At 28.8% G+C, this 18,940-nt stretch overlaps 1 protein-coding gene across 1 annotated transcript; it reads left to right on the top strand.

The window, feature by feature from the left end:
- The first annotated feature begins 15,648 nt into the window (after positions 1–15,648).
- LOC148206149 (protein LITTLE ZIPPER 2-like) lies at positions 15,649–16,796 on the top strand. Its single transcript, XM_088112936.1, has 2 exons — positions 15,649–15,890; positions 16,398–16,796. Exons 1-2 carry the CDS (start codon positions 15,802–15,804, stop codon positions 16,621–16,623), a joined length of 315 nt encoding a protein of 104 aa, XP_087969062.1. The 5' UTR covers positions 15,649–15,801; the 3' UTR covers positions 16,624–16,796.
- Positions 16,797–18,940: the final 2,144 nt, after the last annotated feature.

Genomic DNA, 18,940 nt, shown 5'->3' with positions numbered 1-18,940 from the left:
CTTTTGCTAGAGAGAAATTGTGGAGTTTTGTTTCTCAAAGAAAAAGTCAATCAAATCAAATGCAAGTTGGTGACAGTTCTTATGAAGCACTTTAGATTATTTTTTATTTTTATATTGGGTGTGTTTATGAAGCACTTTAGATTCCTTTTAAGCACTACTTGTTTGTAGAGTACTACTCCAGTGAGATACTTTGTTTAGTTACCTTTCTTCATGACTGACACTCAATTGAAGTGATTTAATCATCCTTTTGGTATGAGGAAGGTATTTGATTTTTGAATTTTTGCAAGTTCATTAGAAAAAATTATAAATTTTAATTAGATTTTGCAAACTTCTGTTCAAGAGATCAAATTATAATCAAATTGTGTTATTTATATGCTCTTAAATAGTAAAAATTATATCCCGATTATCAATTAAGTTTTAATAATATATACTTGCCTATCATAGATTTAATTTCTTAATGGAGTAATTGCTCATTAACAAATTGTTAGTGATTGTATAAATGTCTTCTAACCTAGACAGAAGTCAAGTCAAATTAAAAAGTATTTTCTTAATAGATGAATTGTTGGCAAACATTTCTTATCACAGTTTGATTTCTATCAGTTATATTTCCCTGCCAGTGGGAGCAATCAACAGTATTACAGGAATCTAACCTAATACCCATGAGACAAGGGGCAAATTGAAATTGAATGTCCTAATTCTTGGATGTGACAACTTCTATGTGGCACAGGATATGATATCGTTTCCTTGTTATCCTGTTTTTCTTAATGAGTCATTTATCTATATTTTGCCTGGATGTTATTGGCTCCCCACTCAGATTCAGTGTTGGGGAAATTTTTATAAATCTTATACTTTTTGTCTGAAGGAAGTGCTTGCAAAGGTTTTTAATGAATCTGTTGAACTGTTTGCTGTGTTACAAAATTTGCTTACAGAGTGATAACCAATATTGTATTTACATACTGGTTGCAATTATTTTATCCACCAAAGAAGAGCTCACGCCATGGTTTATAATCTAAAAACATATCAAAATTCAAATCCAGTCCATTAACTGATTGAGATTATTCAGTCACGCGTTTCAAATAAATTGAAGAATAAAAGGAGAATATTCAACTAGCCTTGAAGAATCCCTATTCTTTGCGGTTGCAATTATTTTATCCACCAAAGAAGAGCTCACGCCATGGTTTATAATCTAAAAACATATCAAAATTCAAATCCAGTCCATTAACTGATTGAGATTATTCAGTCATGCGTTTCAAATAAATTGAAGAATAAAAGGAGAATATTCAACTAGCCTTGAAGAATCCCTATTCTTTGCAAGCAAGGTGAAGCCTAATCAATTCTGAATTTCTAGATTCTTGAGAAAGCAATTTCTGCATGTCAATGACTGGAATCTGAAGGGTGGCATCAGATTCGTGAGAGATGAGCACCGTTTGTTGTTGATGTTGAGACTGAAAGTATCTTTGTGGAACATTAGATACACTCTCTTTAGACAACTCTTGAACTGATGGTACCAAGAGTGAAGTTCTTGATTCCTTGAATAACTTTTCCATACACAGAATGATAACCAATATTGTATTTACATACTCTTTTATACCTGGTCTAGCACAAACAGGTGTAAAAGTAAGTTTTTCCCTAGCAACGAATAAATATCAAACTTTTATACTTGTTGTAGATAGAACCGGTGTAAAAGCTTACACATTTTACACCGGTTCTAGAACTGGTTTAAAAAAGCGAAAATTTTCTATACCCCTGCTTCTATATCTGCTCCAAAACTGGTATAGAAACTTTTTTTAACATGTATAAAAACTCTTTTTTGACATAGTGGTACGTGATTGTATTTATTGTGTATTAATTGCTATAATAGTTGAACGAACATTGACTTTGACATCGCAATATACTTTCTGTAGGTAACCTCTCAACTAGAACAAATGAAACATATCTTATAAATGATATATTGTATGAATTGTAACTGATCCTTTAAAAATACATTGTTATGATAATATTTAGTATAAAGACAAGCAACTCCAAATTAAGAGTAGTTTATTTATTTTTTGTTATTTTTAATTATTTAATGAATGAAATAGACACGGACATAAATACAAAAACATAAACATAGAGACACAAATACAGACATAAAGAAAAATATATGAACATAGAGAGACACACGAACACATACACATACATACAAAACCACAGACATAGACACACAAATACACATAAACATAAGCACACCACATAGACATATAAACGCAAGCACACATGCACACACAAAGAGTAAGTCGATGCTAAATAAAAATTATTTTTATACTAATTTAATTTGCATTGATTTGAACGATATTAATAACACTAATTAAAAAGAAGTTTGTCATACAAAATCTCCATATTCGACAAAAATAAAATACAAATAAAAGTAACAAAAAAAATTAGTGCATGAAAGAGATGAGTGAATAAAGAAAAAAAAGCAATGAATGAATATGAGAAGATTAATTTTGATGAACAAGATGAGTGTGAAGAAAAAAAAAAAGTGTAAAGATATTTATATAGAAAATGAGAGAGAAAAATTATGAGTGTCAAGATTTATCATCTTTAAATTTGAACCTTTAGATTAATAATCTACCATTCCTATTCATTATTATATAACATATACTACATTGACTTAACTACCACTAACTTAAATAAATTTTAAAAATGTATTATACGATGCTAGTCTAATAATACAAACATAATTCTTGTTTTTTTTTTAACTTTAAAAATAGTTAGTATTGAGCTAAGTTGACTCTGTCCATAGTTAAATTATTTAGAATAATTCTTACATTTGTTAACTTTTTTTAAAAATAACATTTTACATTGTATGAGAATCGGCTAAATGAATTCTAATAACCTTAAGGTTTAACGGATATTAATATTTAGAAACCAATAACATTTTATTGAAATGATAGAATTTCTTACAATTGTTATAAACTGATAATTCTTTTTATCAACAAATAAATTATTCATAGTAATACCCTTTATGTGTTCCATTTATATACCACTATAAGAAAACTACAAACAATTCACGCTTTTTTACCGAGGGATTTATATCCATCAGCAATTATAATTGATTGATGGAATTACTGACAAAGAAAAAATTATGAATAAGTTTTGATTTTTACACATTCGTCCACTGATTGACGTTGATAAGTTTAAGGTTTTGATTTTTACTTAATGCATTTCACACATTCATTCACTTATTCGTCCATTCTGGAATTTTGCACTAGCATTTGATTTTGATTGTGGTTAACTACAAAAAAAAACAAAGATATTTAATTAGTGAAGTTTATTTTACAGAGATTATAAAAAATCCCTCCACGAACTAATATGATTTTGGTGAATTGTCTAAGTAAAAGCTAATAATATTGAAGGTTTTAATTTTTTTTTAAAAAGATTTATATCTTACATCAATTATAATACATTTTTACTTTTTCTTTCTCTCAATATTTTTGAGTTTCCTTCAAGATTTTCACTCACTGAAGCTTTTCCCCAAATTAAAACTTTAAAACTTTTCTTCCAAATCAAAATCCTAAAAACCAATTTATCGTTACAAAGTTCCGCTAGCATGAATTGTAGGTTAGCATTTGGGTGGATAATCTCAATACCAATTTTGTTCTGCAAAGTATCGAACTACGTGAGTGACAATATTGTCCTTTGCTGTAACTTAATTTTTAAATTTTTTAATAAGGGTTAAATATGGTTTTTTATCCCTAAAGTATCATGCCATTTTGAATTTTGTCCCTCTTGAAAATGTTTATTCATTTTCATCCTCGTAGTTAGAAAACTCGTATTTTTAGTCTTTAAAATGTAACGGCGTTAAATTTTCTCTGAGATAGCTAACGGTATGTCACGCATGATGCACCTTACTTGCCCACTGTGTGCCTCGTTTCATCTTCAAGGCACCAGATGAACCAAACAGTGACAAAAAAAAACTTATGGATGCTACCTTAAGCTCTGTTCAGCACTCTTCCTTTCTTTCCCTCTCTCAAGTCCTAAATAACATCTCTTCTTAGACGAAATAAAGAATATCAATAATCTCAGGATAAATCAAAAACAAAAACATACAACGCACACCACAGTTTCACTCTTCGACGCAATCTTCACTACCGCTGACTTCGACGTCAGCGGCACTCCTCTCCTACCTCCGTCGTCGGTCTCCGCCGGAGTTTGCAACAATGCCTCGTACTCCGCCAACGTGTGCGTCGCCAAATCCCTAATCCGAAGACGAAGCAACTTGTGCCTTCTCTTTCTCAGATCCTCGTCATCTCCGTGTAGATCCTCGTTGCTGGAGCGATCCTCCGCCTGCTCCTCGAACTCCTACACCAAAGTTAACGTGATCATTGGCAAATATTATGGTTCAAAGACGAAATCTTTAACTCCTAGAGAATGTGAATTTTGGTAAATATTTTCAATTTCAAGACGGGTGAGAGAGAATTCAGAGTAAAAACGATTCCAATCAAGAAGAAAAAGAGTCTGAAATTAGGCAGAAACATTGGTTCAAGAGGGTGGGGATTTAGAAATTTGTGCTTTTTTCTCATTGTGAATCTGAAATGTGAAATGTGAATCTGATAGAGATTATGATAATGTTGGCGTCGGTCTGGTTGGTGTAGAGGGAGACAGTTTGCCACCAGTCGCAAACGGAGGGAGAGGGGGCAGCTCGACGATCGGAGGCGGTCCGACGATCGAAGACAAAGATTGAGAGGAGGAAGTCCTTAACGAGAAACATGGCACACAATTTTCATGAAAGCTCGCATCATACATGACACACCGTTAGCCACCTCAGAGAAAATTTAATGCCGTTACATTTTAAGGACTAAAAATATGAGTTTCCTAACTACGAGGATGAAAATGAACAAACCTTTGGAAGAGGGACAAAACTCAAAATCACATGATACTTTAGGGACTAAAAACATATTTAACCCTTTTAATAAACTTTTAGTGTTCTGTGTCCGCATGTTACCATACTTTCTTGGTCCTAAGACTAGTAATTCTTCTTCTAAACAATAGTCCAAGAGTTCAAGATTGTGACACTTCAGTTAAAACTCACAACAAAAGTAAATAAGCATTTTTTATAACTTATTTTAAGTGATACATATTTATTTATTTATTTCAAGATTTGGATCTAGAGAGTGATGGTACTAAATTAAAGGAAAGACCGCAAATTGAAAGAGGGTAGAAGAGGAGAACCAATTTTTACAGTTTGGCTCTATTGTGGGACATATGCTTCCATTGTTCATTAATATGAACTGATAAACCCTATTGACTGACTATTTCTTTGTTAATGGGTAATGTTGTAGGTGTTTGTCAATAGGCCTGTTGATTGGTGGTGAAGGTTCTTCGCTAAAGCCTTGAAATGTTAACGTGAGTTGCTTATTTTACTATTTGATTTTGGTTTTAGATTTCTAATTTATGCTTTGAATCAGTTTTTTCCGTGATATATGTTATTTCTTGTTCTCTTCTGCTCTCTTAGATCCTCCTCCCATGTGACCTTTCACCACATATACTTCTTTTTCTTTACCACCACTTCCATATTTAATTCAATTTTACTATTTTTAGTACACTAAGATTCTTTTTCTAATCAATTTTTGTAAAATACATGCACAACTTTGCATGTATAATCCTAATTTAACTAACTCAGTAGTACAGTCAGGGGAAACGACAACGGTTATTTTTGTCCATAGGCAGCGGTTTTCGAACCGAGGCATATTCAGGCGAGGCAAAAAAGTCTAATACTTTTGGTCTCGGTTGAGAACCGAGACATAAAAGGAGAGGATTTTGCATCGGTTCATTCTTAACCGAAGCAGTAAAATTTTTGATTTTTTTAATATAGTGTATTTAGAATTACAGTAATGTCACCGCATTTTGATACGCTTTGGTTTTGATGAAATTGAAGCGTAATGTGCGAGTTTGAATCCTCTTTTTTTACTAGTACTTTCCGTCCTGTTTAGCAGCCTCTATAGCTCTAGGCGCCAAGCGTATTTCAGAGACAGATTACATAGCACCTGAATATTAGATATTAGGCATAAAGAAATTAAAAACTAGGATAATAATTTGTTTATTTTTGTTTAGTTTCTAACATTCTGCAGGTATTGCTATTAGAATCTTTTCAGCAACCTTAATCTAGTCTAACACGGTCTCAACAACAATTTACTTCAGTCTAATCCATACTAATTCAGTCACAATCCTAACAAAGAAGAAAATAATTTTGATGATTATATAACGATTAGGACTTCTTTGCATTACATTACACGTTTTTTTATTATATGTGGATATACATTACTTATATAGGCATATTTTAAAAACTCAATATTTGTTTGGATATTCCCTTACTTGTAATGATTTTTTAGTACTGTAATTAACATTTGTTTGGATTCTCTGGAATTAGCAAATCTGCTCGGTGTCTTATATATATAAAATTGTAATTTTATTATATGTTTGTTTCAGACATGATATTGTAAGATTGATAGGTCTAAGTGAATGTAGAGAATACAACTAACTACACTATAAATTAGCATATCATTTATCGATAATTTTATTAACGAATTTATGTGTCGATAATATATTGTATCTAAGTCTTATTATTATTAACGAATATATCATTTAGTAATTATTAAAAGAGAAATATCCATTGATAAATTTTATTTACTACATTTGTTAACAAACTTTTGTCCATCTGACCAATTTTTATAATTTTTGAGAGATATTAATAGTTGATAAATTCAGTTTTTTTTTTATGATACATTTCCTTCCTATGCATCTCTATTAGGTATACAATGTTCTCATCAAAACTATTCGAATGTTATTTTTGTATACAGATAGAGTGCCTGAGATGTACTCAGTGCTTTACAGTGATCATAGAGTTACTATCAAATAACAAACGATCTTAAAGTTGCCTGCCTTACTCCAAACTATAAAATAGTATGAAAATAAGGAGTGCATGAGTCTAGAGATATATGGTTCTAGTAAAATATATGCTTTTAGACCAAACTATATACTAAAAGGAAGTAAACATGCTCTTTAATTTGAAATAAAAAAAAAAAAGAAAGAAAAATAAGATGTGAATGACTAGTCTTGGTCCCCAGAGAGATAACACTAATTTTTGTATTTTTTAGGTATATATAGTTTAAATTTTCTTGTGTTATTCCTGAGAAAAATTATTATATATTCATAAAAAACATATTAATACTTTTATATGTTTATTTAGATTTTTTTTATAATTTGTATATATTTAATAAAGTGTAATTTTTTATTTATTATAGATTTGGTGATCTCTTGTATTTGTTTTTTCTTTTTTATTTTAATAAAATTTCATGTGATAATGTATGATATGAGCTTATTAGAAATATAGTTTTGGTCTAATTAATTATACACCAAAACAATGCAAACAAAGATGTGCTCTCAATTTTGAGAAAAAGAGACATTGATGAATATTATATAAAAAAATAGAGTATAAATAAAAGGTTGTTGAAAATATGAGGGGATTTTGATATCATAGTTGACTACGAACATGTTGATATCTGGTGGTAGTGCCTGGTAGTATTCTGGCTGTAGTAATACAACAAATAATGAGTGAAGGATAGTGAGTGGTCCTTCTCCTCATCGAATGCCCTAACCTTCCATCTTCAAAACCACATCATCACACCTTCATTTTCTCCATATATTATACATTTTATTTATCACCATAAACTTTATTCAATATATCAAAGTATTTGTAATGATATTTTAAACTTCTATGGTAAACTTTAATAACCATGCTTAGTATAGTGCATATTTTACCCTAGCATGGCACTTCCCTTTCCTAACTACATTCTCCACATTACTTCTATATTGCATATTTAGCTAAATTACTTATTGTCTCTACACAACAAATCAATTCATTATATTTTCCCATCATATTTTGTGATCAATTTTCAAAAACACACATTAAAATTTTTGAAATATTTATTATATTGCAGTATTTTTGCTCATTGTTGTTAATATCTTATTAGATTAAACTTTATAAACTATTATATTTAATTTTTTTATCGATGAATATTAGTTGTTAGTTTTTGTTAATGAGAAAAAATTAAACTCAGCTTCTTCTATACTCCTTTTCAAAGCCTTTAACCAACTTTATATCTTCTAAATATTAATAAGAGAGGGTTAAATCTACTATATCTTCTACTATATCATTTCCAACTTTTACTACTAAATCAATACCTTGATATTTTTTCTGATATTTAGTATGCTGGTATATAAAAACACATTAGAAAATTCATTCCCTTAAAATTTATTTATATTATTGCAAGCTTAATTATACATACATATTACCATCATGTATATAGCTTCCACTATACATGTACCATCATGACATAAAAAGAAGAAAAAAAACAGACCCAGTGGCTAAAATGGTGGCCATAATGATGGAGAAGAAGATGAAGGCAAATTGGAGATTCATTTTCTAAATAAATGAGTATGGCTTTGGTACTCAATTACTTCAAGGAAAGGGACAACAAAAGGGACCTAACCACATTCACTACTATCCCTTTCATCTTCATTACATGTATCTCTGCCCTCATATATTTTTAAGATAAATACAAGAAAATAGGTTATGGAGAATTTTATATTGTTCAACAATAACCATAGCTATAGTTGAACAGTAATTGTTATTAGTCTATTTTTGAATTATTTAAAACATCATAGTTTAATTGATTTTTAAGTGTTAATCATTAATAACATACTGATGCACTTTCTTTTACTATTTATTGGAAATTATAGAACTAATAAATCAAGAAGAGTATTTATTAAATAGTGTGCACAATTTTTGTGATTTATAGTTCTTCTATTAGTTTTTTTTTTCTTTTTTAAGTGTTTCATTTTTAATTTTTTTCATTTATATTTAATTGATATTCTCAAAATATAAAATAAGATTAATTGTTTTTATTATTTATACTTTATTTTTATAAATATTAAAATCAAGAAATTTATTATATTTCTTAGTTACTAAAAGAAAACCTTAAACAAAATATAGAGTTAAAGAATGTGTTTTTAGAGAGTATGTGTATAAAGTCTGGTCCTAAAATTTATTTTGTTCAAAGATGTTAGTTGTTGAAAGTTGAACGTAAACTAAAAATAAAATCAATCTATAATATATAAATGGAATTAATTTTTATTTCATAGAATGATTTTGTATAACAAAATTAAGTTTAAATTTCATATCTTAACATTATATTATATTTAAGTTGTGAAAATTTATTATTTATTGAATCTATTATTTCATTAGTTATTAATTTATTATCATACCATCTATTAATCGTTTTATAAGGTTGAATTATTAAGCTTAAAAATACATATAATTACTCTTTTATTAACCATAATTTATTGAAAACTAAAAAACATTACGAGAAAAAAATTTAAAAAGTCAAACTTTAGGTTCACTGTGTTATAAAAAGTATTATTATCTTAAAACTAGGTAATATATTACAATAATTTTTAATTGGTTTAAAATCTTATTAACATGTGACTTTGGCTCTTAATTCGAAGATGAACTAGGTGGGGACCTAGACCATATTAAATTTAATTGGATATTACTCTATTAGAGTGCAAAATGGGATATATAATTGGAAGTATATTTTCAAACTTCATTTAATTAATATTGATTACGTCTCTAATAAGGTTGCTAAAGAGCAAAGTTAATGTGGGCTAATCTTGTCAGTACTACATATAGACAAGACACTTTGGATTACTTTTCAAATCATGCAATCATTAATCTTAATGACGGTGCTTTGGATTTTATTAGTACAACTAAGAGAAGCCTAAAAAACCTATCTGCTTTTCCAACTAAATGTCTATCATATTAAGTACGTGTTAGGGCACCAAATGATAACTTTTAGCTTCATAACAAGGAAAAGGAAATATCTAGTGAGAGAAAAAATATAGGTGGATTGAAGGAAAAATAATTTTGATTGTTCGTAAGAATATTCACTGTAGCCAAAAGTTCACGTCTCAGAATAAATTTTCTTTAATTAATATATAATTATTTTGAGATTTTTTCACTTAAATATCTACATGTATCTAAATATTGTTTCAAATATTTGTATAAATAATTTTTTTTTCACGTTTGAGTTTAGTTATTTAAACAATAATTTTTTAATTTTGTTTTTATTTTAAAAAAGAGAAAAATATTTGAAAAATAAAACTATTTACAAAAAAGGACATAATTTAAAATTTCGTTACTTAGAAACCAAATTTTAATGTGAAAAAGAAAACATGGTATTTATAAATATTAAAACAATATGTTATCTGAATCATTTTCGGGTCATGGCTACTATTTCGGTGAAAAAAAAATCATTGTTTTGATCAATATTTATAATGTTTCGTTGGAGTTGAAAGGACTCAAAAAATAGAAGTAACGGAGTAGATAAATGTATTAAAATAATAGAATCAAGTTTTTGGTGGTAAAATATACCAATAGTATAAAATAGGAAATTTTAACAAACGTTCATTATTTTAAAACTGTCTATTTCTCTAAAACCTTCATTTCTTACCTTTGTTCTCCCTTTTCTCTAGATTTCTTCAATCTTAGTTCATCTTTTCAATAATCAGGCAGTGCCTAAGCAATCTTGGCACCAAGAGTTTCCATTCCACTGATCAATTTCATGTTTAGAGCCGGTAAGTTTGTCTCTCTTTGATTCTTGAAATTTCTGCAATTTCTGGTACATGCAAGCACGGTCCGATTTGCATGTGTTCTTCGACTCTTCATCTTAGTTTTGATTTTGTTTCTGGTTTGGTGGTTGGTTTTCTTTCACCGATCCAAAGTCTGTATGTTTTCCTATGATCACTTGCGGGTTAACAAAACTGTGAAGAAGGTTAAATCTGTCAAGTTTTGCGGTTCGGTTAAGAGGTAAGGGAAACTAGTTAATTTAATTGTTTGGTTTATGATGTATGACAATGTTGTTTGATGGTGCTACATGTGTGTGAAACTGAATGATTGTATGTTCTGTATTGTTATTGAAGACTATTAAGTGTTGTATTCATGTTGATTGTGATTCTGCATAATTCTGGTTCAGTGACCGAGTGATATTGGGAGGAAGTGTGGTAGTAAACATGGAGAATGTGTGTTCGGTGTGAGTTTGGTCTGTATGAGGAATCTGGGTGAGTTGTTTAAGATTTATTTGAATCCTTAAGCCACTCAAAATGGTACCAAAAGTAAGAAATATGATTCTTGGTCCTTGAGTTCATGATTCTATAGAATTGACTCTCAAATATGAGATGAAACTCTCTAAATAATGTGAGGAATGTTTAGATGTTCTTAGAGAAATGTATAGGTTTGTATAATATAAATTGGGGGGATTAAAAGTTGGGGAGAATGAAGGAAATTGGTTAAGATTGGTGTTGATCATAATTCTGCAGTCATTCTGCAGAATTATGTAGTTCGCTGAAGGTACTTCGTTGACTGTTCGATCTTCCTCTTATGTTCGGTCTTAACTGAGTTTTGCTTCCGTGGAGCTTCAGTTAATGACCGATCGGTCTCGTACTAGTATTCGGTTTAGCTATAGAGTTCGATATTGTGCTGGTGTTCAGTCTTAACTGCGTTCGGCCTCGCTCGGTCATGCGCTGATTGGCCGCTCAACCATGTTCAGGTACTCGATCATTAATTGGGTTCGGTCTCTTTAGTCTTACCTATTCATGACCGTTCGGTCTTAGGTGGGTGGTCGGTCTTAGTAGTGCTCAGTCTTGTACTAGCACTCGGTCTTGGTAGTGCTCGGTCTTGTGCTAGCGCTCGGTCTTGGTAGTGCTCGGTCTTGGTAGTGCTTGGTCTTGTACTAGTGCTCGGTCTTGGTAGTGCTTGGTCTTGTACTAGCGCTAGGTCTTGGTAGCACTCGGTCTTGGTAGTGCTCGGTCTTTTACTAGCACTCGATCTTGGTAGTGCTCGGTCTTGTACTAGCGCTCGGTCTTGGTAGCACTCGGTCTTGGTAGTGTTCGGTCTTGGTAGTGCTCGATCTTGGTAGTACTCAGTCTTGTACTAGCACTCGATCTTGGTAGTGCTCGGTCTTGTACTAGCGATCGGTCTTGGTAGAGCTCGGTCTTGGTAGTTCTCGGTCTTGTATTGGTGTTCGGTCTTAACTGTGTTCGGCTTCTTCTGGGTCTTCTGTTAATAACCGTCCAATCATGTTCGCGTGTGGTGAGTGTTTTCCCGTTCGATCTTGTTCTACGAAATGTTATTTGGTATTCAAATGTTGATTTCATGGTTTGACTTTGATTGAATATTGTAGTTGCATTGATTTACTATGTATGAGAAATTGTATTAATGTTTGAAGAAGGTATAATGTTCCAACTGGTATAAAAGAGAATTCCAAGGAGGAATGTCTTAGTGATTGGTTATCAAGGTGGTGTTATAGTATGAATATGGACAGCGAAATCCACAACATGCATCCTGACATTCTAATGATTACCAAGTCTCAAGTAGAGATGGGTAAGTCATGTCGTGAGAATAGCAGGAGGTCCTAGCCTATAGGGTATCTTAGGTGAGTTATAATAGACTACACCCCCGGGCGCAGAAAGGACCTCAAGCTACATATTCATACTAGTCCGGATGAGTCAAGTTAAAGTGGTCAGTCAATATGTGTTTATATGTTTTATATATGTGTATGATTATCTTATTTGTATGTTTGAATTATATGCTCACATGACTATTAAATTACACTAGCTTACCCTTGTTTTTCTGTGATATGTCTTTGTATGTTGTTTTCTCTTTTGCAATGATCACCTTCATGGTGTGAGCTTAGGGATACAATCTTTTCGTTGTCACAGCGAAAGAATAGAAGTGAAGCTTGCAGTTTAGGTTGAACCTTTATTTTTCAGGTAAAAATTTTTGTTCACAGTTAATTTGTAGTTCTTATTATATCATTATCCATGTAATGTTTCATTTTAGTAGTTTTATATTACTAAATTGGGATGTTACATGAGTGAGTTGTTTTGAAATTGAAATTAAGGATTAATTGAGATAAAATTAAAAAAAAAATTATATCAAATAAATAATTAATTTCAAACAATAAACTATTTGTATATTGATTATTACCGTTGTTGTTTTTATGGTATAATATTTCTCTTCGCTGTTGTTTTATGTGTTCAGTATAATTGCCACTAAAAAAAGTTCAAAGTATTGTTATTAACTAAATTTACGCTAATTGTCATATTAAATAAATGATAAGAAAAAGGAAAAAATCCAATTAGATAAGAATGTAATTATTAAAGGATTAAATATGTCTTTATCTTTTAACTTGTTTGATATTGTAACTTAAAAAATGATTAAATATAGTTTTTCTCACTTAACAACATTAAATTTTTTTAACATATGTATTATTTACATGTTTTTGTACACATGATAACCTTCTTCTTCCTTCCTATGCCATTTTTACATATAGAAACAAGAGTCACCACCATTCACCTCCATTCCAATAATCATCTTCATTATCATCCACTATTCTCCAATTATCATCTCTACCGTTCACCTCCTCTCTTCCATTTTTCTATCATTCTCAAATTTGCATTTATCTTTCTCAGTAACAACAAAGTAGGCGAATGAAAATGGTAGTTGCGGACACTGTTTTGGTATTTTGAATAAATAAATTTGACATGGTAGTTAAAACCTTAATAATTAATATTAGAAACCATTTAGAATTTAATTCAGAATCCAACTATAATTTTTTATTTATAAAGACTATTTTATATATTAACAATTTTTAGTTTATAAATTGATATTTAAATTAATCAATATAATAATTAATTATATTTTTTGTCATTGATTGTTATTTAAATATTTTTTAGTGAAAATAAAAAAGTAACACAATTATATAATTTAATTATTTTTTTATAATTTTTAAAACTGTCAGTTTATATAAATAAATCGTAATATAAGAATATTATTTATCATTTTTATAATGGCATAACTATGTGTGAAAGTTTAGGAAAAAATGAACTTTTATTTTTCAAATAAAATGTTATATATTTACATTATTTGAATTTAAAGAATTTGAACCAAATTAACACGCTATTAATAGCATTGATTTAAATTAATTAAAATAAACACAAATTTTATTGTTGCCATATCAATCGAAACTTCTTGCTATTTTGTACCCACAGTATTTTAAAGATTTATATGAATTTTGTGAAAAAAAAAAACCAGTGATTAATGAATTGTTGAGTGTGTGTGAAACTTATTGTACTGTTTGGCAGTGGGTGAAAACAGTAGGCATGCAGAGAGCAGAGTGGTGCAGCCATAGCTATATCTTGACACTATAATCAACCATGCAATGCAATGGCCCATTCATTTATTCTAAACGAACAGAAGTAAATCCAGGTTGGCACGTTGAATATCATGTCAACATTGTCTTCTACAATAATTATCACACCAATTTCATAACACCCCACGTGATTTTATGTCTATTTCCTCTTTCAACTTTTTAAATAACTATCAACACCTAACAAATCTTTAAATTCAAAGGGAAACTTCTAAAATTCCAGAGGAAAAAACTACTGATGGTTAGCTTTATCACTTTATAGTGTGCTATCACCAAAGTCCAGCTCACTCAAATTTCATCAAATTCTTGTTTTAATTATTTATTGTGCTATGTGTTTCAATACTAGTTCAATAACAGTGGAGTCGACGAGTAATTTAAATTTGAATATAAAATTGTAATTTATCCATGTATCAAATTTTGATGTAATTTGATTTTAAGCTTAAAAAATAATAATTATAATTTTTTTTAACATAATGTAAAAGTAATAATTATAATTTTTTAAAATAATTTGTTTAACATAATGTTTTAAATTGTTTATATTATTCGACACTTTTCCGCATATTTAACATGTAAAAAAATTAATATTGTTGGATTAAAATAATTATTCATTTATTTTTAAAGTTTAGAAATTAAAATATATTAAATTTTAAAATAAAAACAAATTTAAATTGTAAGAAATAAAAACATATTTAATTCTTCAAAACATTTGCAACCTAATTATAAATTGAAAGAGTTACATAAAATATAATTTAATTAAGATGTTAAGCAAGAAATACAACTTATTATCATAATATATTTTTTATTAAAGGTGATATGATTTTTAAACATTTTAGTTATTTTTAATAAGTTACTGGTTAAAGTAAAATCTAAAATCAATACTAAAATAAAAATACTTAATTATCCTTTGATATATATTGTGAAATTTCTATTAGGTTAACCGGGGTTTTTAAAAGAATTTGTTAGCTTACTTTGATCAAAATATAAAAGTTTTTTTAGTGTCCATATCACATAGACATTATTTAAATTCAGATGAATATAGTATACATAACCTTTTATTAAATCCAGGCTAATAAATATATATAAAAAAGGAAGTTGGGTGGAGGAGTGTAGTACTTTGTTTTTGTGTCCATTCCTCATATCTCATCTCTACGTTACCCACTACCCAAGTTTGAGCTTGATAGACTAACTAGGCAATCAAAGGAGCCAAGAAATTAAAGAACAAAGAGAAGAACAAATTTTCTTCACCACCCTTTTCTTTTCTCTAATTTCTCATCTATTGCTGCCCTTTGTAATCATGACTTCTTCTATCATCATTGCTCTTCTCTCTCATCCCCACAAACAAACACAAAACCACACCTATCTCTCTTTTTTCATCTTCGATTCATCTTTTGTGCTATATAAACTCCTTCGACCCCAATGGTTGCGCTTCACTTTCACATAATCTTATTTTAAAACCACAGCTATCTCAACCTTCTTTCAGAGATAAAAAGATATGTGCTCTTTCTCTTCAGAACAACCACCATATCTTCCCCTTCTTTTTCCCCTTCACCCTCACCACCTTCACTTCAGCCTCCATAAAAGGTAATCATTTCTTTCTCTCATGTCTTTATCCTTTTCTTTCTCTCTTCAACATTTCTCTCTGCATGCTTTCTCTTCTCTCTCTCTCTTTAAATTTTCACATGACAACTTCTATTATCTCATTCTTGTCTCTCTTTTTTTTCTTGTGAATATTCATAATTGTTTTATAAGATCTCTCCTATACATGCATGAGAAAAAGAGAGAGAAAAATAAAATTACATGATGTAAAATAAAAATTCAATTGTATAAAGTCAACGTACAACATCCTTACTTTTGTTTTCAAGTTTAATTTTCTGAAAAATATTTCACACCAATATCAATATTGACATATCACTTTTATGTTTTGCTCATTCTAGTAAAAGATAGTGATAAGCATTTCAGCAATTTGGTAATATATATCTAGTGGCAGTATAATCTAAGGGAAGTTACATGCATATTATTAAACTTAGTTTTGTGATATATATTATATATTAATTGTGAAATTGTTTTTGATGATATATACTGATACAGAAGGAGAGCACAAGTGCAAGAAGAAAGAAGAAGGAAAAAGATGATTTTGAAGACAGAAATGAAGATGAGAAACTTGAAGTTGTATATGGAGAACCAAAGCATCATTGAGGAGAATGAGAAGTTGAGGAAGAAGGCACTGCTTCTTCACAAAGAGAATCAAACTCTCTTATTTCAGCTTCAAGAGAAGTTTCCCAACAAAATAACATCAAAACCAAATAATAGCTAATTAATATAGTTTTAGATTTCACTGATCCTTCTTTATGAGGAATCTTATATATGTGTGTCTTTCTTTTACCTCAGTTCCTTCTTTCTATGAGTTTAGTCAATTAATTTGTTGCAAGACTTTAATTGTAAACCTTTACAAGGAATATAAGTTTTCCTAATCTTATGTTCATATAATCATGTATTTTCTTTTACATTATATATCTTGGGTAAAAATTAATGGAATAATGTTTTGTACGATCAAGCACAATTTAAAAGTTATATATATATTTACCACACTTCTTTTGTAGTAATATAAAACAGTTTGTTCAAACTTAGTGTAGAAAAATACTTGCTCATGTTTAATATTATTATTTCGTCGGTTCAATTGCATATAAAATACCATACTTAATATTTTGCTAATACACGTTTCTATTTTATTTTTCCCTTTATCCACTTTTTTACTGTATAACAGCAAGTTGGAGAAAAGGAAGTCAAAATTTTCAGCATCAACCACATGTGCTCAACTCAAATTACTGAGTATGTATTTCCACGTTTTAGAAAACTGGAAGATTAGGTCAAAATCATATTTATAGTTTAATTTAATAAAACCCCTCAACTCTTATATATATCAATGATAAAATTACTGATAATTTTTTTAATTAAATATTTTTTATATCTTACTCTTAATATGCGGGATGATGAATATATCAATTAATCTTTTTTAAAGTAGTTATATAAAAACGTTTAAGTAATTTTAGTAACAAAACACTGCTTTCAAGAATAGATCGAAACTTCGAGAAATATTGTCAATGAAATATAGAAATGATGTCTATATTTGAAAATAATATAATTTTAATAATTTATGGTGGTGTATGCCTTTTTTTTTTGTACTTCTTATAATATCTTCATTTTTAAACATAAATCAATACTTTCATCATTATAATACTCAAAAATTAAAACCTTTTTGTAATATTAATATAATAGTATTTTCAACACATCATCATCATCATCCAAAGTTTTAAATATTTGATATTAAAAACAAAGTGGATGCAATTTCATATTTTGAAATTTGTTTAAAATCATTTTCAATACGTAGTCAACACAAAAAGAATCTTCAATCAAATGTGTTTCCATTAACATCTTCATCAAAATCTCTTTTTCATAGATCCTACATTTATTCATAAGATTGAAGTTATATAAAAATGAAGTTATGTAATTAATAGTTAGTTAATTAAGAAAATAATAACATTACACTTGATCAATGATTGATACTAACACCTACATATACACATATTATAATTATGTTATATTAAAAAATAGTTCATCACAATTAATAATAAACATTTAAAAGTATAAAAAAAAAAGTAAAACCAACATTATTTTTTCATTTCTTTGTTTATTAAAAGTGTAACTTTGACATATTTATTTTTGTGTGGATCTTAATTTTTTTGTTTAATTAATTTATTTTAATTTTATTATTAATCTTAAGTTATGAAGTGCATTAAAAATATAAAGCATTAAAACAATATTATTTTTATAATGCTTGTATAATTTTATTTTATTATTTTGTTTATGCGGACAGATTTATTAGCCAATCATTATTATTCAGGACGAAAGAAAAAAATTTATCTATAACCCAAGTTACCATTCCTTTTTTTTGTCTAAAAAGAAAAAAAAACGCTGTTCAACGGAAGATATGCAATAAGTTTGAGGGAATAGTTAGTTAAATATAGTTATTCAAATTATAAGTACATATAGTTACTATTTTGACTTTAATCAAGATCCATTAACAATTGACTAATTGTCAAAGACATGTGATGTCGAGAGAGTGGAATATGTGAATTTCTTATCCTATAAAATGATTTAGTTTACTATTTATTATTTAATTAAACTTATAAGAAAATTATCTAAGTGTTATGAACGTTTTTAAATTGAAAAGCTAAACATTTATTATAAGAAAAGTTTTCAATAATAATCAATTTTAATGATAAAAATTATATTTAGAGATCAATTTTTAATGTTTTAAATATGTTTTTAATCCCTCAACTATCAAGCGTTTTTGAGTTTAGTTTCTCTTTCAAATTTTGTTTCATTTTCATTATTCTCCTTAATGAAACTATACTTTTTAGTCTTTGAAGAACAACGGTGTTAAATTTTTAGTAAGCTAGCTAATAATGTGTCACATTTCATGCCGCATTAGAAATTGAAAATATAAAATTCAAAGTTTCCTATTTCTCAATGAAAATTTAGATTCGGGTTATTTGGAGATTTCTTACTTGAACCAAATGTGATATTTGAGATTAGAAGTTTGCTACCTATGGAGTTGGTGAAACACAGAA

Source organism: Vigna umbellata, chromosome 1, assembly GCF_029865625.1.
Source record: "Vigna umbellata cultivar VRB3 chromosome 1, Vumbellata_1.0, whole genome shotgun sequence".
In the NCBI taxonomy this organism is placed as follows: domain Eukaryota; kingdom Viridiplantae; phylum Streptophyta; class Magnoliopsida; order Fabales; family Fabaceae; genus Vigna; species Vigna umbellata.
This window is presented reverse-complemented; position numbering and strand designations above follow the sequence as displayed.